The sequence below is a fragment of the Mizuhopecten yessoensis genome, unplaced genomic scaffold, assembly GCF_002113885.1.
Source record: "Mizuhopecten yessoensis strain PY_sf001 unplaced genomic scaffold, ASM211388v2 scaffold11049, whole genome shotgun sequence".
Taxonomy (NCBI): domain Eukaryota; kingdom Metazoa; phylum Mollusca; class Bivalvia; order Pectinida; family Pectinidae; genus Mizuhopecten; species Mizuhopecten yessoensis.
Window position 1 is genome coordinate 388,141 of NW_018408853.1, and position 24,678 is coordinate 412,818.

At 38.8% G+C, this 24,678-nt stretch overlaps 1 protein-coding gene across 3 annotated transcripts; it reads right to left on the minus strand.

Moving 5' to 3' along the window:
• Positions 1-12,191: 12,191 nt before the first annotated feature.
• On the minus strand, positions 12,192-24,673 carry LOC110465065 (zinc finger protein 62 homolog). Of its 3 annotated transcripts, none has more exons than XM_021520639.1 (5): positions 24,596-24,673; positions 21,690-21,831; positions 20,628-20,828; positions 18,692-18,839; positions 12,192-16,486 (listed from the first exon to the last, which is right to left on the minus strand). In XM_021520639.1, the coding sequence occupies exons 3-5, from the start codon at positions 20,799-20,801 to the stop codon at positions 13,368-13,370; spliced, it is 3,441 nt and encodes a 1,146-aa protein (XP_021376314.1). In that variant the 5' UTR covers positions 20,802-20,828; positions 21,690-21,831; positions 24,596-24,673; the 3' UTR covers positions 12,192-13,367. The 3 variants fall into 3 exon arrangements, with proteins under 3 accessions (XP_021376314.1, XP_021376315.1, XP_021376317.1); XM_021520640.1 differs by having other exon boundaries at positions 21,690-21,783; positions 24,596-24,669; XM_021520642.1 differs by lacking the exon at positions 21,690-21,831 and having other exon boundaries at positions 24,596-24,668.
• Between the last annotated feature and the right edge of the window lie 5 nt (positions 24,674-24,678).

The window sequence follows — 24,678 nt, forward strand, 5'->3', positions numbered from 1 at the left end:
TCTTGTTCTTGTTCTTTTTGGTATTGTTCTTGTTCTTCTTCCTCTTGTTCTTGTTCTTGTTCTTGTTCTTGTTCTTCTTCCTCTTCCTCTTGTTCTTGTTCTTTTTGGTATTGTTCTTGTTCTTATTGTTAGTGTTCTTCTTGTTCTTGTTCCTCTTGTTCTTGTTCTTGTTCTTGTTCTTTTTGGTATTGTTCTTGTTCTTATTGTTAGTGTTCTTCTTGTTCTTGTTCTTTTTGGTATTGTTCTTGTTCTCTTCTTGTCCGTGTTCTTCTTGTTTTTGTTCTTGTTCGTGTTCTTCTTGTTCTTGTTTTTCTTCTCCTTCTTCTTCTTCTTCTTCTTCTTCTTCTTCTTCTTCTTCTTCTTCTTCTTCTTCTTCATTTTGTACCGCAACTGTACTGCAAATTTGCCATGAACTAGAATAGTCTGTGTATTATAATATTTTTATGAGTTTCCGCTGAGATATGGAGTATATATTTAAGGAACTAAATTTTGTTGTAAAATATTGTATGATATGAAATACAAAACCAAACTTTTCCCCCCTTATTTTCCTTGAATAATCCGTCACATTTAGAAATATTTTACAATTGAAGGAACTAAACATTTTGTTGGGGGAAAAAAAGGATACTGTTTTCGCAGAATTTAATATTCGTTTCAATACCATCAGCGTTGACTTCATGAAAACTGAAAATGTTGATAAGGAGGAAAACACTTGTGTCCTTTACTTTGTCATGGGAATAGCTTACAGTTCTTATAAAATAATCAACCTCGTTATACTGTCAAAAATGCATAGAAAGGCAGGCGTTAAAATAGCTGTTGGTGATTTATCGAGGGAGACGTAGGTACGAATTGAGAGACGAAATGGCGAATTCGAAATATGCTGACGGTAATTATAAGCATATCGGCAGATAAAAAACAGGCATTATATCTCTATTTTTTCTTTATTAATATCTAAACACGTTCTCCTGGTACAGTTCTATGTAGCATTTGTGTCCCTCAAACTTACGACGTTTGTGTAATGTTGAACAGGATTTGTTGAATAATTTGTCTCAGTTATAATGCTAAAATGTATGCACAGATATTTCAAATGAAATTTACTTGTCCGCTCTATATTTCGAATTCCCCACTATTTTTTTTTACGATGACAAAGAGAACAAATCCGGATAATACTCGCTGTACCAACTGTCTCAATATTTGATTGGTTAGAAACGAACAATACGGTTTGTTTTGTACTGAAACAATACAAGTATATGTAGAATTTGAACCAAAACAGGAATATGCAATGTCTAAACGCTCCAGTCTGAAAAACGTACCGTTTTATTGTCCAATTTCAACATTTTATAAGCTGATTTTTTTTTCTTTAGTTTTTTTAAACAACACATGGTGAACAAAAGAAAAAAGTCTTTTTATAAAATGGTAAAATTAGACAAAACAATGTTACGTTTTTAGAGACTGTAGTGTTCTCTGTTGTACATGTATACACAGGGGCCTGCGAATTTGGATATTTGGACCTAAAGTAAGGTGTTCAGCGTTATTTTAGACGTTTTAGGGGTTGAGATCACTCTGAACACCTTAGTTCCGGTCCAAATATGAGACAATCGAAACCTTTTTAATTTGTGAAATATCTCTGAACACCTTATTTTAGGTCCAAATATAGCTGTACCAAATTGTCAGGTCCCGGTGCACGTATACAGAATACGTCAGTCTACATTTCCTCGATATAATCGCTTCGTTACAAGCATGTATAAACCTGACAAACACAAAACAAAAAGAATGACATGTATCGGATTGAATAAATCAGCATGAATGTGTCATATTCTGACATTTAATCCTTTCCCGAAGCAGTTGGAGAACGTGGATGAGAGTTTCCGGTAAGGTAGCAATAGCCTTGTCCATGTTGATTCCCAGGAGCTGATTAACCGGAAACGAGGTTGATGTTGGCAGTCTTCTCACGTCCCCCAAACACCACTACAAACGATTCCAGAACCCGGATGTTCAATACATGGCAAGCTTTAAAATGTATAAACTCAGTTCTTCAAAATCGTTTTATCGCTGTGTGTTCAATAATTCATGTAGGTGTGTGACATTTACTTAAAGTGGTCGTTTTAAATACAACTATGTTACTATAAAACTGAACAAATTTATTACAGATTTCTGGCTATTTTATCTTAATTGATTTTATGGAAATTTGCGTAAAGCTCGAGTAAAGCTGACTGTATTTGGAATATTTAAAAATCAATGTTTTATTTTTCATAATGAAGATTTCCACCTCTGTAGTGACAGTAAATGACTTCAGAAACGACAGTAAACGGTCTCTAACCTGACTGTAACTTACACCTCTAGTGACAGTAAATGACGTCAGAAACGACAGTAAACGGTCTCTAACCTGACTGTAAATTACACCTCTGTAGTTACAGTAAATGACGTCAGAAACGACAATAAACGGTCTCTAACCTGACTGTAAATTACACCTCTGTAGTGACAGTAAATGACGTCAGAAACGACAGTAGACGGTCTCTAACCTGACAGTAAATTACACCGCTGTAGTGACAGTAAACGGTCTCTAACCTGATTGTAAATTACACCTCTGTAGTGACAGTAAATGACGTCAGAAACGACAGTAGACGGTCTCTAACCTGACAGTAAATTACACCTCTGTAGTGACAGTAAACGGTCTCTATCCTGACTGTAAATTACACCTCTGTAGTGACAGTAAATCCCGTCAGAAACGACAATAAACGGTCTCTAACCTGACTGTAAATTACACCTCTGTAGTGACAGTAAATGACGTCAGAAACGTCAGTAGACGGTCTTTAACCTGACTGTAAATTACACCTCTGTAGTGACAGTAAACGGTCTCTATCCTGACTGTAAATTACCCCTCTGTAGTGACAGTAAACGGTCTCTATCCTGACTGTAAATTACCCCTCTGTAGTGACAGTAAACGGTCTCTAACCTGTCTGTAAATTACACCTCTGTAGTGACAGAAAACGGCCTCTAACCTGCCTGTAAATTACACCTCTGTAGTGACATTAAATGACGTCAGAAACGTCAGTAGACGGTCTTTAATCTGACTGTAAATTACACCTCTGTAGTGACAGTAAATGACGTCAGAAACGATAGTAGACGGTTTCTAACCTGACAGTAAATTACACCTCTGTAGTGACAGTAAACGGTCTCTAACCTGACTGTAAATTACACCTCTGTAGTGACAGTAAATCACGTCAGAAACGACAATAAACGGTCTCTAACCTGACTGTAAATTACACCTCTGTAGTGACAGTAAACGACCTCTAACCTGACTGTAAATTACACCTCTGTAGTGACAGTAAATGACGTCAGAAACGACAGTAGACGGTTTCTAACCTGACAGTAAATTACACCTCTGTAGTGACAGTAAACGGTCTCTAACCTGACTGTAAATTACACCTCTGTAGTGACAGTAAATCACGTCAGAAACGACAATAAACGGTCTCTAACCTGACTGTAAATTACACCTCTGTAGTGACAGTAAATGACGTCAGAAACGACAGTAGACGGTCTCTAACCTGACAGTAAATTACACCTCTGTAGTGACAGTAAACGGTCTCTAACCTGACTGTAAATTACACCTCTGTAGTGACAGTAAATCACGTCAGAAACGACAATAAACGGTCTCTAACCTGACTGTAAATTACACCTCTGTAGTGACAGTAAATGACAGCTGTAGTGACAGTAAATGACCTCTGTAGTGACAGTAAATGAGATCTGTAGTGACGGTAAATGACCTCTGTAGTGACAGTAAACGACATCTGTAGTGACAGTAAATGACATCTGTAGTGACAGTAAATGACCCCTGTAGTGACGGTAAATGACATCTGTAGTGACAGTAAATGACATCTGTAGTGACAGTAAATGACCTTTGTGGTGACAGTAAAGGACCTCTGTAGTAACAGTAAATGACCTCAAAAACGACAGTAAACAGCTCTAACCTGACTGTAAATTACACCTCTGTAGTGACAGTAAATGACCTCTGTAGTGACTGTCACATTGTAATGACCTCTGTAGTGACAGTAAATGACCTCTGTAGTGACAGTAAACGACATCTGTAGTGACAGTGAATGACCTCTGAAGTGACTCTTAATGACCCCTGTAGTGACAGTAAATGACATCTGTAGTGACGGTAAATGACATCTGTAGTGACAGTAAATGACATTTGTAGTGACGGTAAATGACCCCTGTAGTGACGGTAAATGACATCTGTAGTGACAGTGAATGACCTCTGTAGTGACAGTAAAGGACCTCTGTAGTGACAGTGAATGACCTCTGTAGTGACTCTTAATGACCCCTGTAGTGACAGTAAATGACCCCTGTAATGACAGTAAATGACATCTGTAGTGACAGAAAATGACCTCTGTAGTGACAGTAAATGACCTCTGTAGTGACAGGAAATGACATCTGTAGTGACGGTAAATGACATCTGCAGTGACAGTAAATGACATTTGTAGTGACGGTAAATGACCCCTGTAGTGACGGTAAATGACATCTGTAGTGACAGCAAATGACATTTGTAGCGACGGTAAATGACCCCTGTAGTGACGGTAAATGACATCTGTAGTGACAGCAAATGACATTTGTAGCGACGGTAAATGACCCCTGTAGTGACGGTAAATGACATCTGTAGTGACAGGAAATGACATTTGTAGTGACGGTAAATGACCCCTGTAGTGACGGTAAATGACATCTGTAGTGACAGTAAATGTCATCTGTAGTGACGGTAAATGACATCTGTAGTGACAGTAAATGACCTCTGTAGTGACAGTAAACGATCTCTGTAGTGACAGTAAATGACCTCTGTAGTGACAGTAAAGGACCTCTGTAGTGACAGTGAATGACCTCTGTAGTGACTGTTAATGACCCCTGTAGTGACAGTAAATGACCCCTGTAATGACAGTAAATGACATCTGTAGTGACGGTAAATGACATCTGTAGTGACAGTAAATGACATCTGTAGTGACAGGAAATGACCCCTGTAGTGACTGTTAATGACCTTTGTAGTGACAGTAAATGACCCCTGTAGTGACAGTAAATGACATCTGTAGTGACAGTTAATGACCTCTGTAGTGACAGTAAATGACATCTGTAGTGACAGTAAACGACCCCTGTAGTGACTGTTAATGACCTTTGTAGTGACAGTAAATGACCCCTGTAGTAACAGTAAATGACATCTGTAGTGACAGTAAATGACCTCTGTATTGACAGTAAATGACATCTGTAGTGACAGTAAAGGACCTCTGTAGTGACAGTAATTGACATCTGTAGTGACGGTAAATGACCTCTGTAGTGACTATTAATGATCTCTGTAGTGACAGAAAATGACCTCTGTAGTGACAGTAAATGACCTCTGTAGTGACAGTAAATGACCTCTGTAGTGACTATTAATGACCTCTGTAGTGACTGTTAATGACCTCTGTAGTGACAGTAAATGAGCTTTGTGGTGACAGTAAATGACCTCTGTAGTGACAGGAAATGACCTCTGTAGTGACAGTAAATGACCTATGTAGTGACAGTAAATGACCTCTGTAGTGACAGTAAATGACCTCTGTAGTGACTATTAATGACCTCTGTTGTGACAGGAAATGACCTCTGTAGTGACTATTAATGACCTCTGTAGTGACAGTAAATGACCTTTGTGGTGACAGTAAATGACCTCTGTAGGAACAGTAAATGACCTCAGAAACGACAGTAAACGGCTCTAACCTGACTGTAAATTACACCTCTGTAGTGACTGTCACATTGTAATGACCTCTGTCGTGACAGTAAATGACCTCTGTAGTGACAGTAAACGACCTCTGTAGTGACAGTAAACGATCTCTGAAGTGACAGTAAATGACCTCTGTAGTGACAGTAAATCACCTCTGTTACAGTACATGATCCTTTAATTGGTACCGAACACTATGTAATTTATTTTATTTTCTATCTAGAAACACTTTTGTCAGCCAAAACAACATGGCCGTTGTGTAGTACGGAACTGCTGATAGCATTAAAAGACGCGGTATACTATTACGTGTACTACGGTTTGTTGGCTATACATTTGTACACGTTATATACTTTTGTCTTTCGAGGAAATTACAAAACCGCTCCCGGCTCAGCCACCCACTCATCCTTTCAGCAAGTCGGGCAAAAACAATTAAGTTTCAATATGAAAAAAAAAAAAAAAAAATGCATACTCTTCGTGACTTTCTGGAGATTCATTGTAGAGAAAACAAAAACAAATTGCGTATGATCGTATAGTTTAATGACTTCTTCACCTTATCCAACGAAACGGCTTTTGAATGTAAATACTTGCGACCTGCTGAAAGCGCATACATTTCAAATTATCAACTTTAAAAAAACCCAATTAAAGTTGGCATTAAAACATGTTATTTTGGCATCGTGCAAATTCTTCTCTGTTAATATTTTGTTTAAAACGTGCCAATAACAGGGTTAGCGCTACCCGCGTGTGTCACTGTCTCGTGATGGGCCGACACTGTCAACCTGCTGTCCCCGGCCACCGGAAATCATGTACAGTTTACTCCAGCCGACACTGTCAACCTGCTGTCCCCGGCCACCGGAAATCATGTACAGTTTACTCCAGAGACAATCCTGTGCTACGGAAACACGAGGAACCTTTCTCGTATAAAATGACAAAATGAAATTTCAAGTAAGTGTCTTACACGCTAATATTTTGTTACGACATGACATGGAGGATTTATTTATTTAAAGTTATATTTCGGTAGCATTATATGTATATTCGCACGATGTTAGGGTAAACACTGATTCGCCTCGTTTTGAAGTTTGTATTTATCTCGGTTCTTATACAGTTTTTACTGTTATTGCTGTCATTACGATATAAATGCGCTTCAGAATATTTTGTTTATCGAAGCATGTCTTTTACGACCGGACAAAAGCGTATCCATTTATTAGTGCTTGCCCGTTTGATACTTGAATGACAAACAAGTATTTAAGGGTTAACCAGAATTATTGTTGGGGTAAGGCTATATACCGAAAAAAACTGTGTGCACTTTGCATAAATCTGCGGTGCATAAATTATTTTTCGGTATATTCCGTATAACCCGAAGAATAATTCTGGCTATCCCTTATAATTTGATTTAAACAGTCAAACAATATTTCTAATTCGAAATACAACATTACGCAGATACATTGTAATTCCCGAATGTCCTATAAACGTCATGACTACCAAATCCAATAATTGACAAGGATTGAATATATATATGTGCGGCTTCTTCCACAACTATATACCAGAGATATTTTAAACCAGTATATACTTCTCTGTCGTCACGATTTTTTACGGTTCTGTAGTAGGAAATAAGAAAGAAATAATTCTGTACACGTAACATGGCGTCTCGCAGGCTTGTACGATAAAACTCGTCATAAGACGTAATAGTATGGTCTAGTATCACAGTGGTACGATGTAACACGACGTCTCACAGCCTTGTACGATAAAACACGTCATAAGACGGTATAGTATGGTCTAGTATCACAGTTGTATGATGTAACACGGCGTCTCGCAGCCTTGTACGATAAAACACGTCATAAGACGGTATAGTATGGTCTAGTATCACAGTTATATGACGTAACATGGCGTCTCACAGCCTTGTACGATAAAACACGTCATAAGACGGTATAGTATGGTCTAGTATCACAGTTGTATGACGTAACATGGCGTCTCACAGCCTTGTACGATAAAAAACGTCATAATACGGTATAGTATGGTCTAATATCACAGTTGTATGACGTAACATGGCGTCTCACAGCCTTGTACGATAAAACTCGTCATAAGACGGTATAGTATGGTCTAGTATCACAGTTGTATGACGTAACGCGGCGTCTCGCAGCCTTGTACGATAAAACACGTCATAAGACTGTTAGTATGGTCTAGTATCACAGTTGTATGACGTAACACGGCTTCTCACAGCCTTGTACGATAAAACACGTCATAAGACTGTATAGTATGGTCTAGTATCACAGTTGTATGACGTAACATGGCGTCTCACAGCCTTGTACGATAAAACTCGTCATAAGACGGTATAGTATGGTCTAGTATCACAGTTGTATGACGTAACATGGCGTCTCACAGCCTTGTACGATAAAACAGGTCATAAGACGGTATATTATGATCGAGTATTAACAGTTGTATGACGTAACATGGCGTCTCACGACCTTTTATGGTATGGAACGGTCAGGTATGGTTAAAAAATATAAACGGATTTCAAGACGGATATCGACGATTGCCAGCAGAGATTTCCACGGCGAATAGTAGATTGTGTCAAAAGCAAGCAAAAATGAGACAGGACTTTATCAATATATATGTATAGTACGAGAATGGTAATTCCTTATCCAATATGCTCCCTTTCATAAATTAATACGCGGATTTATTTATCATTCCTAAACCACATACTGCACTCCGGATTGTCTTACAAATGTTAGTCTTCTATCATAACGCTGATGGCGACAGCGTCATCATTCCGTAGATGTGACGTCACTCACGTATCTACATTTGACCAAATAGAACATACGTCTGGTTAAGGCAGATTCTATATCGGAGTACGTGTAGATGACAGTAGCCAGAGGGTCGAGTTATAGCTAGTTTACATTTGACAAAGCAGCAGAGAAATGGATTAAATGGAATACCTGCATACGCACATTTTCTGTCATAGCCATGTGCCGTTTGATACGGTGGCATTCTGTTCTAATTATCACAGATAATTACTCCGTTGGAAGTACAATTACGGAAACTGTCGTCCTCGGGATTTATCTGAACAAAGGAACGCGTCATTACAGTTGTCCGTACGTGTTCCGTATTTAATACAATCACGCAGAAATGTTTTGTGCTATTTTTAAACATGCAATATGCGTTGTAAATTCGTATGAGCAAAGAAACAACAACAGTCCAAGACTACTAAAGACAAAAGGTGCCAACGAGATTAATTATACCATTGTCACTATCGTGAATTGTTCGTTTCAACCTCAGCATTTCATATAAATCACATATTCCGAAGCATTCTTCAAAATTATTGTTGTTCAAAATTTGGAGAGTTTAAAAAAATTGAAGGGTCGAAACCACGGCCTTTACTTTGCCAATCCAATATTTCATCAATGTCACCTTTCCTATCAAAGACATATACAGCATCAACAGGAAACCGCTACATCCCCCTTCCTTTTTACAAATCTTTGCCACCCATGATCGGATATTCTCTTGCTAAGGGTACCCACTATGCCTGAAACAAGGGTTGGCAACAGGCACCGCTGTAACAGGAGCAGAAGAAAATGCACGGCCAGACCAGGTTTCGAACCTGGGATCTTCGAAACTGTAGACGGACGCTCTACCAACTGATGAGTTATCTGGACACCGACGATCGACCAAGTTCAGTTCCGCTACAGACTTGAGCCGCTGGGTCTGCTGTTAAAAATTGAACATTGCGAGATGAATACCTGACAAAGGAAGTAACTCTACAAAATAACTCCTTTCTGTTGCTTCATATGCTATAGACACATTGTATAAGAGAGGATGTGAAATTAAACAAAACGGTTCTAAGCGGAAGCTTTCTCCGCGTGTATACCTGGTAAACCTTGGGGTCCAACAGTCTCTCTGGTATATGGTATGGTCACCGTTTACAACCACCCACGAGACGTCATATCTAAAGACTCTAACTCAGTGTTGTTGGTATAGTGTTGTCTAGTTCTGTATTAATATTAAATGGCGTGTGTACCTCTCGTCGGAATAGTTCAAGAAACATGGCAAGGTAAGGCATATATAGCAAACTTAACTAAATCTTCCAGCAAACATGGATATACCTTTAAAAGCATTATATGAGATATTTACCGGTTTTCTAATTTTAGCACTTTTCGCGCCTTTAATATGTTGCTAAATTTTGACTGCGCTAATTGAAGTTTCTGTATTTAGTTTCCTATTGAATAACGTGTATCTGGTAAACCGTAGGGTCCAACAAGCTATCTAATATATGGTATGGTCAGCGTTTCCAACCCACGAGACGTCATATCTAAAGACCCAAACTAAACACCAGTATTGAGATATATGGAACGTGGACGTTTAGCTATTAAAATGATACTCAGTGAATCTAGCTTAGTCTACAATAGGGCATTAAAGCTGATGCCTTCATAAATATAGTTTACTAATATTTCAAAAAGCCAACCGCTTGTGACCAAATCTAATACTACCAAATTTATTTAATGTTCATTTAAATAAACTTGGGTCATGTTGAGCTTTGTTTTTCCGTTACTATCCGCTGTCGAGAGGTATGCCAGCATTCAATCAAGATGGTTGTGGCCAGGCAAAACTACAAAATGTATCGGAAACGTATTTTAGTAGTAATTAAATGTAAAGCTTTTTAATTGCTTCGCACTAGGCCTTAATACATCGTGTTTAGTTCTGGAAACCACCGTGAGTTTGATCTTATGAAACGCGTCCAGCTTACTCCCGCCTAATATCCTCGAGTTCAGTCATGTACAACTACTCGAGTCTTGCCCTGTGATACCTGCCCTACGCGATACTGTATGTTTGAATTAATTTTGGGTGAAACACGACCAGTTAAGACCTGTTTAAACACCTTGAGTCTAGTTTTGTGAGATAAGTTGAGTTTTATTCGTGCGAAACATTGAATATTATATATACGAGAACTCGTATATATAATTGTTGGGTGTGTCATTTTACCGAAAGTCGATCTAAACCCCTAAAACATGTAAATTAGGTAGACTTTCGGTAAAAATGACCCCCCCCCCCCCCACCAATGTTTATGTTTACAAACACGGGGTGTAATTTTTGCCGAAAGGCGATCTAAACCCATAAAACATGTAAAATTACTATGAACAAATTAGTTTATGTCCAAATATAGCTGAACAAATTGTCAGGTCCCTGTGTTCAGTCCTCGTGAAACGAAAATATGCATAGACTTTGGGAAAGTTCGACGACATTTAGTTTGGTTCAACGCCCAACACACAGGTTCGTATATGGCTTTGTTATATTGGTCCTATTCCGCTCCCCGAACATGTATGTTCCGTATTTGGCCTAAGTTTGTCCGTTTATAGTCTGTCTCAGTGTTTTTGGTACACCGTTGTCTAGTTCTGTATTAATATTGAATGGCGTGTGTACCACTCGGCGGAATAGTTCAAGAAACATGGCAAGGTAAGGCTAATATAGCGAGATTAACTAAATCTTCCAGCAAACATGGATATACTTTTAAAAGCATCATATGAGATATTTCTGACCACTGTGCACATACATATTTAGCGGTTTTCTAATTTTAGCACATTTCGCTCCTTAAATATTTTGCTAAATTTTGACTGCGCTAATTGAAGTTTCTGTATATAGTTTCCTATTGAATAACGTGAAAGTGCGCCGATTTATCGGAGCGCTAATCATGACATTATTATTGTACTTGCCAAACGCCGCCATGCTGTAACTTACATGTAATATATTTCATTAAATAGAAATATGCATGGTCGTCGGTGTGCTTAACTAAAATTTACTTAGTGCGATTACTTAAAGCAGACATCAAGACCCTGAGGTATCTTTAAAAGACCTGCAACCTCTGTTAATAATTAAGATTTTAGATGTGGAGGGCTAGTGATAATGGAGATCCGACACTTTACCATTATGTCCCTAAATGCGAATAGACGAGTACACGGGAAAACCATAATTTGAAAAGGAAACTATTATCCCATGAATTGTATTACTGTAGAAAAGTCGTCAATTAGCATAATAATCGAGAAATCCACTTAGCCTACGTTTTCAGTAATATTACTATCCGAACAGTTTTGGTTAACAGGACACAAGTGGAGAATGTTCTACGGGAGATAACTCCAGGAGTTACGCTCACTTTCGCTCTCTGCACCCCTGTCGTAGCAAAATTGAAGGTTCAATGTACAGAACCTTGTGGACGAGACGAGAAGACTAGTTCGATCCTTGGATGTAAATCAAAATAATCTCGCGGTCACGTAACGGTAAAAATTGACAGGCTTTGAAGTGGGGCGTCTCTTCTTTGTAATCTTCAAAGGACAGGTATCAGCCTAGCGCTGGGTCAGGTTTTTTACCTTAGACCAACCAAACAGCTATCTTCGTGCCTTCAATTTTGCTATGACATGGTAGTACTAGCGATCAACAAAGCATCTGACATATGACAAAAACAATCAGATCATTTGAAAATATAATTTAATGAACAAAAATAATCTGATAACAAGAACAGCTTTCTCCGTAGAGAGAACACATGGACATGCTTAGATTATATTTATAGGTACACGTGGTTTGATTCTATTTAAATGTGCACGTGACAGACACATATCAAAGTTCGTTAGTATGGAAACACTTTATTGTCGAGTACATCTTCACCGTGTTTTTTTTATGTTAATGAAACTGTTCTCGAGATCAAGCAAGGCGTTTTGCAACTCAAACCAACTTACTTATAATTTAGTAAAATAACGTGACACGGTCAAAAAGGCAAGTCTTAAGATTGAAAATAATATTTAGCTAAATATCTATCCAAAATTCTTCAAAAATCATTCGAAAGTCTTTGTGTAACTTGTCAATTACTTCAACAGAATCTGATACTGTGTAATGTAAGTTTATCACAAACTAGCTACATCGTCGCTTATTGTATATCAGGCTGCAGTTTGATTACCGATTATGTATTTATAATAACATTTATATGATATAAATAATTATTTATCACTGCACGTGTAAATGATAGTCGTTCGTCTGTATACACATGTACCCTTTATCGACCCATTCGATTACTGGTATTTGTTTCAACGCAAAAACCGCAAATAGTGCTCCAACGACCCTTTCCCCTTTTCCTTACTATTATAAGCACACGGATACTAAATGGCCTTAACCACAGTGCTATCAACATGTATAACCAGTAAGCACTAGGACTGGATACATGCTCGCCTTTAAAACACCCGTAATACCGACTTCACATGGCTCCAACTCCATCAGTGTGACCGTGCATTTAAAAAAACTACATCACTCAACGGTGTTTTCTATGACTACGCGACTTAAACTGCCAACGTTATGTTTACGACATGCCCATGTTTCAATAGGAAATTGTCTCGTGAAACGAAAGGTCATATGATTTATATAAGACCGTTTATATAATCGCTGTACCCGCGTTCCCCGATTAGTTTTCCCACGAAGTAAAATGACTTGTCATGATTGTGTTCACATTGTGCCGGTATCTTTATCGGGAACACGCGTGAAATGCCGACTAAAGCTGTTATCTTTGTATTCATACCGTAACAGTTCCTCCCAACGGACACCAGTGAAACACTGGCCCGACCACTGTGTTGTGTTCGAACCCCGACAGTATATGTGATCATTGTGGTTGTTCTGTTGCTATTTCTTCCTGAGGAGCGCTTTCGTGCAACACCGACTCTATCGTACCGTCCTCCGTGTTAATGCTGTATACAATCTGGGCGCCATCTTGTAGCGCCACTTCGTCGTCAGGGAGATGGATGAGAACACATTCCACCGTCTCGTCTCCCTCGTACACGGACAGCTCTGGAACCTCGCTCTTAATAATAATTGGCATGGAACCGTCGGAAGGCACCTGGACACCGCCTGGATGGGCACGCAAGTTGCCCTCTGACGAAATTTTCGCCTCGTATTCCCGCAGATTGCCCATAGGGTCGACGCCTACAGACATACAATACTGGATGTGTTTAGCCGTTTCCATGTGTCGTTTCATCTTCGAGAGGATTCCGAAGTGAAGGTTACAAACGTTGCAGTGGAACTGGCGCGTAGGCATACACTCCTTGTGAATTTTCCTGTGTGTGTTAAGCGCACCTTGTGTGGGGTAAGATTTTCCACACAAGTTACAATCGTACGGCCGTACACCCGTATGAACACTCATGTGCCGTATGAATTGTTGTTTCCCGCCGAATTTCTTTGGACATTTGTCACACGTATAAACGTTCCAGCTTTTGGGCGGCTTGATGTCTTCATGGCACTGAATGATGTGGTTCTTCATGCCGTCAAATGTTCGAAATTTTAACGTGCAGTGATCACAAGGAACGGTTGACTCCTTTGTGTGGACTTTCCGATGCTGGCGCATAGACTCCTTGGTTTTAAACGTGCGTCCGCAAACCTCACACTGAAAGGCGTTGTACGTCCGATGGGTTAGCTTGTGACTTAACAGCGTGCTAGCACGTGCGAACCCTCGTCCACAAATAAGACATTTAATCGGTTTCTCTTTGGTGTGGATGCGACGGTGCATCACGAGATCGGCGCGACGGGAGAACGACTTGCCGCAAAACTCGCACATACACGGAGTAACGTGAGACTTTGAATGTGTCCTCAGCGACTTTGCGTCCGTGAACGTTAGCGCACAATGTTTACACCGCAATACTGCCGGTAGACTATGCTTGATGGCGAGGTGTTCGTTTCGCTGACGAATGGTTTTGAACATTTCTTGGCACTCAGTGCACGGGTAGCGTTTGTTCGTATGTTTCTGAAGGATGTGTCTGGACAAGTTTTGTTCATGGAGGAAAATCTTTCCACATACACTGCAAACATACTGACCAGAATCGTGTACCTTCCGGTGAAGTTTTAGTCTGAGAGCTGTTCTGAATACCTTCCCACACAATTCACACTCATTCAGATCTTCTCCCTTCAACTCCTTATCTAACCCCTCCAACCCCTCGTCCTCATCCTCTTCATGCAGGCTGCGGATATCATGGTCATCCTGCATGTGTTTTATCAGCGCGTCTGTAATACCAAATACATCCCCACAAATCTCACACTTCTCACTACAATCGTCTGTACGTGCATCTTCACGCTCCACCGTAGCCTCACCTTCACCGATCCCAGTATTACCTGTCAAAATATCATCGACATTTCCTTCCGTGTCAGTTTCCGTCGGACTCGCACACTCCATCGAATCTCCTCCGGCACCTATATCGGCTGGCTTGTCATTTGAAGCAACGTTAACTTGTTTTTCAGAAACATCTTCTGTTCCCAGATCATTGTTCATCACCTCTTCAAATTCCATTTGTTTTATTGATGGCATATCCTTATGAGACGACTCTTCGGACTTTCTGTCAGCTACCAGTGATTTCGCACTAGTAACTAAACCTATACTCTGCGTCTCAACCGTATCCTCATCATCAGACTCAACCTCAATTTTGATCTTTTTTCTCACATCATCATTACCTGCTAATTCTTTCCGCCTTTTCCCACTTCTGGTCTGTTGCTCGGGGGATACCACAGCTTTCCTTTCTTTGGGTTTCTTCTCTTCACTCTGGCTCTTGTCATCGTTGTCTTTCCATTTGTTAAGCCACGGCATGTGCTTTGCTTTCCCTCCACTTCTTGTTCGCATGAGGAATGGTCCTTTGGTGTCGCCCTCTGGAGTCCGTTGTAGGGTATCCACTGCTTGACTTCCTCTGCTGCGCAAAGGTGACTGTTTTGAAGACGACTCACCTGTGGCTTGTAGTCTGGTGGTATGACCTGAAGTGCGCCGTGAAGCAGTCCTGTCTGTTGTTTGCGTGTTTGATGAAGTTTTGTTGGCAGGTGTCTGAGGATTGGTTACTTTGCCAACTTCACTTGTACCTGTTTGAGCAGCTGTTCTTGTCTTGGGTGGTCTACCGCGTCTTCTGCCGGTGCCAGCAACCTCTTGTGACTTGCTCAACTCGTCCGGGTCCTTCGTTATGGTAGCTGATTTGATAATTTCCGTTTGTTTTTTCTCTGTATTCTTTAGTCCGTCAGATTTCACTAAACCAAGTTTCTGGAGTGTATTTTTCTGGAGATCTTCGGGACGTTTATACACAAGGACACTTTTATTCGAGTTTGAGTCGGGAGATTTCTGTATATATACAACGTACTTTTCTCCTGTTCCCTCCTTCTGGTTGTTCCGGGCCAAGGACTTGGAGATTGGCACTCTGCTTTCTTCATCGTCAGGGAAGTCAGTACCTATTGACTTATCCAGACTTGTTTCAGTTCTTGATCCTGTGGTAGTTGAGGATTCAGCCGATTTTGTCGCCAAGGAAACTGAATGTCCAGCAGTACTTGTCACCATGGAAACTGATGATCCAGTAGTACCTGTTGTCGTGGAAACTGAAGGTCGAACAGTACCTGTTGTCATGGAACCTGTTGATCCAGTAGTGCCTGTCGACGTGGAAACTGAAGGTCCCGTATCAATTTTCGAAGTTTGTTCAGTGTCATCTAATTCACTCAGCGATCTTTTGGCAAGCTCTTGGATTCCTTCTTTTGTCAGCAGTGAGCGGTATGCAGTGCTTGACGTGGGAACAGACACAGGGGTCTGATAAATGGTCTGTGGAGGACTTATCACATTGTTGGGTGGTTGTTTTGATGTCTGGGATATATTCTGGACTGGTAGCTGTGATACAATGTTAGCTGTGTGGCCGGATTCCTGGGATATAACTTTCTGTGGAGACTTCACTGGTGAGCTGGATTGGGCAACTCTGGACTCATATCTCTCTGTAAGGAAAAACACAGAACAATTCATGTACAATATTGGGAGACATTTCAGTATTCTTGTCTTAGTGCACGTGCTATGCACTGTTTAGGTCATATCTCCTGCTCTATATAAGCAAAGTTGAAATATTTTCCAAAATAAAACAAGAAGCCAAGAGGGCCTCTCTCACTTGGGTATCTAACTGATAATGGCAAAATCCAAATAAGATCCCAGGTATAGGGCCAGGCCCCGAAGCCAATGCTTGTAGCATACAATGTATCTGTATTAGATTTTTCATGCCCAGCAATTGTATGTATGTTCATGGGGTGAAGATCTCAACTGTTTCTAAGTTGTGACTCAGAAACTAGGTCCCTCCGGTAACTAACTTAGTTCTAGGTAAGAAATAGCTTAAAACAATAAAGCCAAAAAGAGTCCACAGCCCCCTGTGGGGTCAGCCCCATCGTTTATACAATTTTGAATATTGACCTCCCATGAATGCTTCCAACCAAATATGATTGATATCCAGTGCATAGTTCTAGATAAGAAGTTGGTTATAGCAACATAGCCAAAATGTCCCCTTTGGCCCTGCCCCTCAGCCGCCAGGGGGGTCAGCCGTGCCATCTGCAAAATTTTGAAACCCAACCAACTAGGGATGCTTTGAGTCAAATTAGTTAAATTCTAAACAGTGGTTAAGAAGAAGTTGTTGGAAGAAGTTGTTTTGACGTAGGGATGACGGACAGACGATGGATGCCCCAGTATAAGCTCACCTTGAACTTTCTGACCCAGTGAGCTAAAAAATACCCTACCTACATACCCTTTTTTTTCTTCGATGATAGCAAAAACACAAGTAATTTTTTTGGCCTTATTACTTTGAAGGAGAAAGGACAAGAACATGTAGTCGTATTATTGTAAAAAAATCTCTTATATTTTCAGTATTTGTTTTCTCTCTGGTTATTTTGGCTTTAGCTTATTTTTTTCAATTCGTTTTGCAAATACACATGATTTATTAAAAATATGTAAAAAAATAAATAACAGCACCTTGGGCACAAGTTATGTGGCCATCATTTTTTATTCTAAACCTTGAGGACTAATTCAGTTGTTGATATTTAGAAAAATGTTAGATATTGATTTTCATATATCTACATATTGAACAAAAAGCTGTTTTTGGGTCCATAATGGATATGTATAATACATATAGAAGCTGTTTTATACTGGTATGATATAATGATGATATTGCATATGTATTTAGCAAAAAGCTAGATTTAAAATCAAAGCATGGGCTTTATGAAAGGCCCTTTTCCTTGCACACTACAAAGTTTGAACACCAATTCATTAAAAGTGACGAGGAAATCTCCAGTATTGCACCATATTTTTTGGACTTGTGGTCAAGGTCAAAGGTCAAGTTGAGGTCACAGTAACCTTATTTTAGAATGCAACATATAACCTGCCTTAATGATGTACCTACCATATCAGTGATAATTTTAGACGAATTTTAGTACACTTCCCCTGGATAGTTTCTGAAGTATTTTCCAAAAATCACTGCAAAAATTACTTTATTTTTCAAAAATAATGATTTTTTTCTGTGATACTTTCCCAAAACCACAAGACACAGGCCCCTGTCTAGCAAAGGCAGAAAAATCACTGCGTACACACAACATTTGATGCCAATCCATGATATGCTTTGGAAACCATTATTTTAGTACATACGGTCAAGGTGAAATTGAGGTCACAGTGACTCTAAATGAGAATTTGACCATGGACCCGAAATGATATGCAATATGCCTTGCCATTCTGCATATTTCTATTTAAATTCAATGAGCCATCGTGAGCAAGTCAGTAGTTATGGCCAAGAATATGAATTTGACCTTCGACCTCAATGTGATGCTGACTTTGGGCATACAGACTCAAAAGGAGGTACGCAACACTCTACCTTGTCATCCTGCATATATTCCAAAGATTTATGGTCCAGAAAACAAACTTGACCTTTGACTTGAATGCAACCTGGCGTAGGGTAACCCAGTACTTAACACATCAACTTGCTATCCTATATATATCACTAAAATTTCATGAAGCTATCTTCAGCAAGTCCAGAGCTATGGCCTCGGACAGACAGACAGATGGACATGGTGTTGACTATCTTATTCTGAAATGTTTTTTGGGGGGCAGAAAAAAGTATTAGGTAAGATAAGTGAAATCTCTGTGGTCCTTCTCTTTGTCATTGTACGTACCATTACAATAAGAAAAGAATCCTTGTACAAGTCCGTTCTTTTCTATGTAGTCTTTGCCAAATGTGGAGCCAAGGTAAGCACATTGGTTGCCAGACACATTCACAGATATAAATAGAGTTTCCTCCCCTTCCTCAGCAAGTCTGGTACACTGTGAATGAAGATAATTTATATAACGAAAGTAATTTTAAGTCATTAACAGCTGAAAACTACAATGATACATCAGAGCGTATGTATATTTATATAATTTATGAGTGTAGTCTAGTGCTGTAATGACATTTTGTGCGACGACATATCATGATCACAATATTGTGGATACGATACGACACAAAATATTCTTTGGGAGTTTACCCATACCAGTTCCCAACATGACGAGTGACAGCTCCAGCTTGGCATGCACGTCCAAAGACTTAAATTGTGTAAAACTTTATAGTCATGCCCATTTTGGACCAAGTTTATATCCTGTTGTAATCATATAATATTGCAATAAAAAAATTGCAACATATTTCCTTTGCTTCTACTAGTGTTAGGAAATGTATCGTGATATGTATCGTATTGTCATGATCATGTGTCACTGCAGCCCTGGTGGGATTTGGATAATAGAGTATATTCTTATTTACTATGTAGACTTTTAAATAAGTACTAATTAAACTCAAGTATGAACAAAATGGTATCAAAATGGCTTGAGGGTGACCAGTTCTGGAGATACAACATCGGATGATCCCTCTGAAGTTGAAAATCTGGTACAGTTCAGATGATTACCCGTGGATACTTCTAGTATATGAAGTCCTTGAAAGGCTTGATAATAGCTCTTCAAGGAATTCCCAAGGAGCTTGGATAGTTACACAGCAGAATTTTGCTTACATATGTGTTTACTCTAGCCCTGTGTGGATATGTTTCGGCTGAAAGGCTTAAAGGCCACATTATATAAGCAAGATTCTGCTGCCTTGTTCAAGCTCCTCAGCTAGAAATTCAATAGAACAAAAGTTAATGCCATACAAATGTATTTATGTCTTGGTTGATAAGATAGTGATCTTGATTGTAACTCAAACTGGCAAATCTTGATTTTTTTGCTTCTAGTAAAAAATACTGTGATTTGCTACCAAACGAACAGTAACAGATTTTGTAGTACCTGATACCCTTGTACTAAGGCCAAAAAAAGGTATGCTTCAGGTAACATGACTGAAAAAATATGGTAGGTTGGTAGGGATTTATTTATCATTATTTTTTTATTCTATTTTTCTTGAGGGAGGGGAATGGTTGCTTACTGAAGAAATTACAAAAATAAACAAACACAGTTATTCAGACCAATAGCATTCATTTTTCATTATTGTTTTAGGTCTTTTAAATGATAATATGGGATTTAGATTTTGTTTTGAAACTTGCCTTTGAAATAGAGCGTTGTCATAAAAACATTTTGATTTTCAGTCAAATAGGACGTTTAAGTACATTCAAGTGAAATAACATTGTAAGGGGCGGACGTAAAAACTAGGGTGTGTCAGGGTACCTGAAACATACATTTTGTTTTGGCCTAACCGTGATCTCGATGACTTAGATCCTTGACAGTAGAAAACTGTAAAACCCCAATAGCACATCTAGATACCTGTAAAATTTCATAAGTTTTAGACTTTTGGAATCTGTGATGATATCTAGAAATGAAAGTATGGACAGACAGAACAACAGCTACACACAGACACTATGATATTAGACAGCAACTGGTAGTGCACCTTTGATTCGACAATCAGGGCCCTAATTGTTTGGAAATTTTCCGAATTCAAACTTTAGATGACATGTGAAAACATGTTATTTCTGTTAATATATATATATAGAAGCAGATGGCATGGATGCATGCATGCAGGTTGTCCTAAATTGTAATACTTATTTTTTGAACCACTACTGAAAAAATGGAATGTCACAACGTCATAATTTAATAACTTACCAAAGCCTGTATATCTTGCACAAGTTTGTCAGTCTGTGAGGAAATGTAAGGGTTGACCTCTGACCCTGTTTCTGCAGAACTGTACTGGTTGACCTCTGACCCTGTGTCTAAACCAATATAAGGGCCAACTTCAGCCAGAGCTTGCTCTAAGATGTCTGGAGGGTCTGTTGCCATTATGTCTTCAGCTCCGAACCATCAGATCTGAAGTAAAGTGAAAACTCGGTTTAAAGAATGGAGATAACAAGGTCAATGCCAAGGTCACTGTTGCTATTTATAGGTCCAATCTATTTATAGGTCAACCACTCACTGCTATATTTTGTCAACAGATTCATTGTCATCTTTTTCCTGACATCAAAAAAGCAAATGGTTTTTTTAAAGTTATATATATAAATGTTGTGTTCAAATATACTTGATTCTAATTGCTCAAGGTCATTGTTTTGAGGAAACTTTGTAACATGTATCTTGGCCCTCTCAGGTATAGTTACAGGCCAAATAACATTTATAAATCAGTTTGGTTTGTTTCCAGTTTCCCTACTTACATTGCTGTCAGTGGGTTGTTTTTACTTTAGAAATATCTTATATCTACACAAAAAAAACCAAGTGTCAGTGATTTTTCATCATGAAAAAATATATTACCAATTAAAGTTCATAAGAAGTTAAAGTATGTGCCAATTTTAGTGGGTTGGTCAGGAAACTGCAAACAAATCAGAACAGCAGAACTGGATTTCGTCTCACTTGTTACAGTGGTGCTTGTGACTAACCCTTAATTTGTTTCAAGTACAAGGCACTCATGTTTGCATGACAATGGTGATCAATTATTAATAAAACCTGGGTTGTAAGGAGTGTTGAATGGTCTTTAGAGGTAAAGACAGTCTTCAAATTTAGAAAGTACACACCATAGACAATGGGGCAATTCAGTACAGATTTCTGATATAACCACCAAAATTTTCATAAACCACATCTTGACCAAGAAAATGTTACTTTATCATTTCCACAGACTTACAGTGTTTTACATGGTGATTGTCTATGGGCTGAGTCTACCATTAAGTTCTTACACTGTACCTGAACAAAACTGTGTCAATCGCTTGCAGCCAGCTGGCAGGCCTTGTTTGAATAGGTTAGAGCATTCACCTAGAGATCGGATCGAGGTTCAGTTCTGGAATCAAATGTTGGTTTTGCTGTACCTTTTGCCTCTCCTGTTAGCCTTCATACAATTCAAAATATAATTCATTAAATAATAATTGGAGAATTCTAATATTGATCTTTTAGACTTAAAGAAATTTCTTTCGTTATGTTATAAAGTGTGTAAATATTGGGTGTTCCAAGACAGTCCAGGCTAGGCCAAATACAAATATATTTCCCATATCCCGTCCGACCCTATTTTTTCATGCCGAACCTAGAAAATTTATGTTTTTTCAGTGACTGATATTTATTAGCTGTTTAATTATTCATAGTGTACATATGATTTGTTATGCATTTTATTAGTTTTGTCAGTGTCAGAGTTTTATTTGAAGATAGTACCGGTAACTAAGTAGCTATAGATAATTGTGCTTATGATAAAGGTTGGGATCTGTAGATTAGTGTTATTGTCTGTGGTCTATGATGTCAGTGTTTGTGCCTCCAGCTGATGCTGACTGCCTTGGTCAAATTTAGCAGGATGTATGCCCAGTTTAACCTAGTCGTAAATGAGTCGAAATTTAGCAGGATCTCAGCAGCATCAACAATTTGAATCAGAATGTATCAATATTTTCAATGTAGCATGATTTTGCTAAGGGACAGATAGTAAGGAAGTTCAGCTTAGGAGTCATTAAGGAGCTGGAGGAGGTTGAGTTAAGGAGACAGAGTTGAGAGGTCTAGAGATATAGAGGAGAGTTAGGAAGTAAGAGTGAGAATTAGGAAGTTAGTGGTTTAATTTTAGCTATAGTTTGTAGATCTGTGAAGTTTTACAGTTTATAGTTAGAGATAAGTCTGGAGTGGAGAGATTGAGTTCACAATGGTGAAGACTTGTGTATTTTATGACGGATTAAAATAGCTGACTGTTGTAAATAAAGTGTAAATATAAATGTACTTATTTTGTTGTTCAATTAATTTGAACAAATTGAAAACACTAATAACCTTGAAATTATGTTGGTTATACCATTAATAAACATTTAGGTAGGTAAAATTTATAAGTGTATTTATTTCACATGAATAAAACAAGAGGCCCAGAAGGCCTGTATCACTCACCTGGAAATGTTAGCAAAATTGAAGTTAGAATAGCATGATGTTACTGGAAGTGTATATGTATTACATGGTTAGTCAGGGGTTATATTTATATGCAATTGGACAATATCGTGTGATTCCTAAAATAAAAGGAGGATTTTGAAGAATTTGCTATGTTTCCCCTATTGGGCCCCAACCCTCTGTATCCATGGGGTCAGACCCATCGTTGATACAAAATTAGGTCCTCTTCACCCAAGGATGCTTCATACCAAATTTGGGCAAAATCCTGTCATTCCTACAGAGGAAGAAGGATTTTGAAGAATTTGATATGTTTCTTATACTGGGTCCCGGTCCTCAGCCCCCAGGGGGCCACACTCACTGTTTATACAAAAAAAAATTGCCGAAGGATGCTCGGGCCTAAATTGGGATGAAATCCCTTAATCCCTATGGTAGAAGAAGGATTTTAAAGGTTTAACCTCTATTTCCCCTACTGGGCCCTGCCCCTCTGCCCCGAGGAGGGCCACACCAACCATTTATACAAAATTGAGTCCCCTTGGCCCAAGGATGCTCCAGGCTAAATAATGATAAAATCCCTTAATCCCTACGATAGAAGAAGGATTTTAAAGGTTTTACCTCTATTTCCTCTATTGGGATCTGCCCCCAGGGGGGCCACATCCACCGTTTATAAAAAAATTGAGTCCCCTTGGCCTAAGGATGCTCCAGACCAAATTTAGTCAAAATCTACTTGGCTGTTCAGGACTAGTAGCGTTTTAAAGGAAAAGTTGAGGGATGGACGATGGACGCTGCAGTGTATGGCATAAGCTCACCATGGTCCTTCGGACCAGGTGAGCTAAAAATGATATATTTGGTGCCATTCATACTTCATTAAAACAATAACATATTTTTAATATTTACAGATGTCGGAGTTCAAGGTAATCAGGAAATTTTCTTGATCAGAAAAAAAAAATGTTTTTCCTACCAGGTAGGTAGGAAAAACATTTTTTTTTTTTGGAGCAGAAACAGGAAACATATTTTTATTTGGCCTTATTATACGGATGCCGATCAGAGATGTCTTCGGAGCAGGCAGGTAGCCTCGTATTGAAAAGTTTGACAGATGAAACATGAACATGTGCCAAGTGAACATTAAGAATTTATATACAATATCAACATTACATGGTATGATGTTTAGTTACTATTAGACTTGCATGTCGGAGTGCATGAGTGAATCACTAATTACAACAATACTGAACACACAAAGCTTATTTAATATGCTGACTTTTATCACAAAAAAAAAAATATCAAAGGAGTGTTCTGATCATGGGCTACAAATCAGGGAAGATTTTTTCATAGTGGTCAAGAGACGGAAGCATCTGACATAGGCCAGCTGTCGACCTAATCAAGGTCAGGGGAAGTACAAAGATAAATCAAATGGGAGCTGGGACAAGTCTAACGTTAATTTAATTTAATTTTAGAATTTAATCGTACTCAGTAATTAATGTATATTACTGCAATGTCAAATACAAGTTCCAATTTTCAATAAAAACATTTTGGGGTGTTGCCCCTACATTCTACTGTGTATAGATTTGTTTAGCGTTCCCCTTTGGAGCCCCTCACTATCCTCCATTTTGCAGAGCGTTCGTTTCGGAGTACCTGTAGCAAGAAGCTAGGATACACCGATGATGTTGGGATAACATCCCTGTAAAGTGATGTTTTTGGAAAAAAATAATAGATAACTTTATGTACATACGTATTATTTTGTAGTTTACCTCAAATAATAGTCAAATATAACAATTCTTCACTTCTTCCAACAAGGACAGATTGTCCGCGCCAAGGGTCGAGCCGGAAGAGG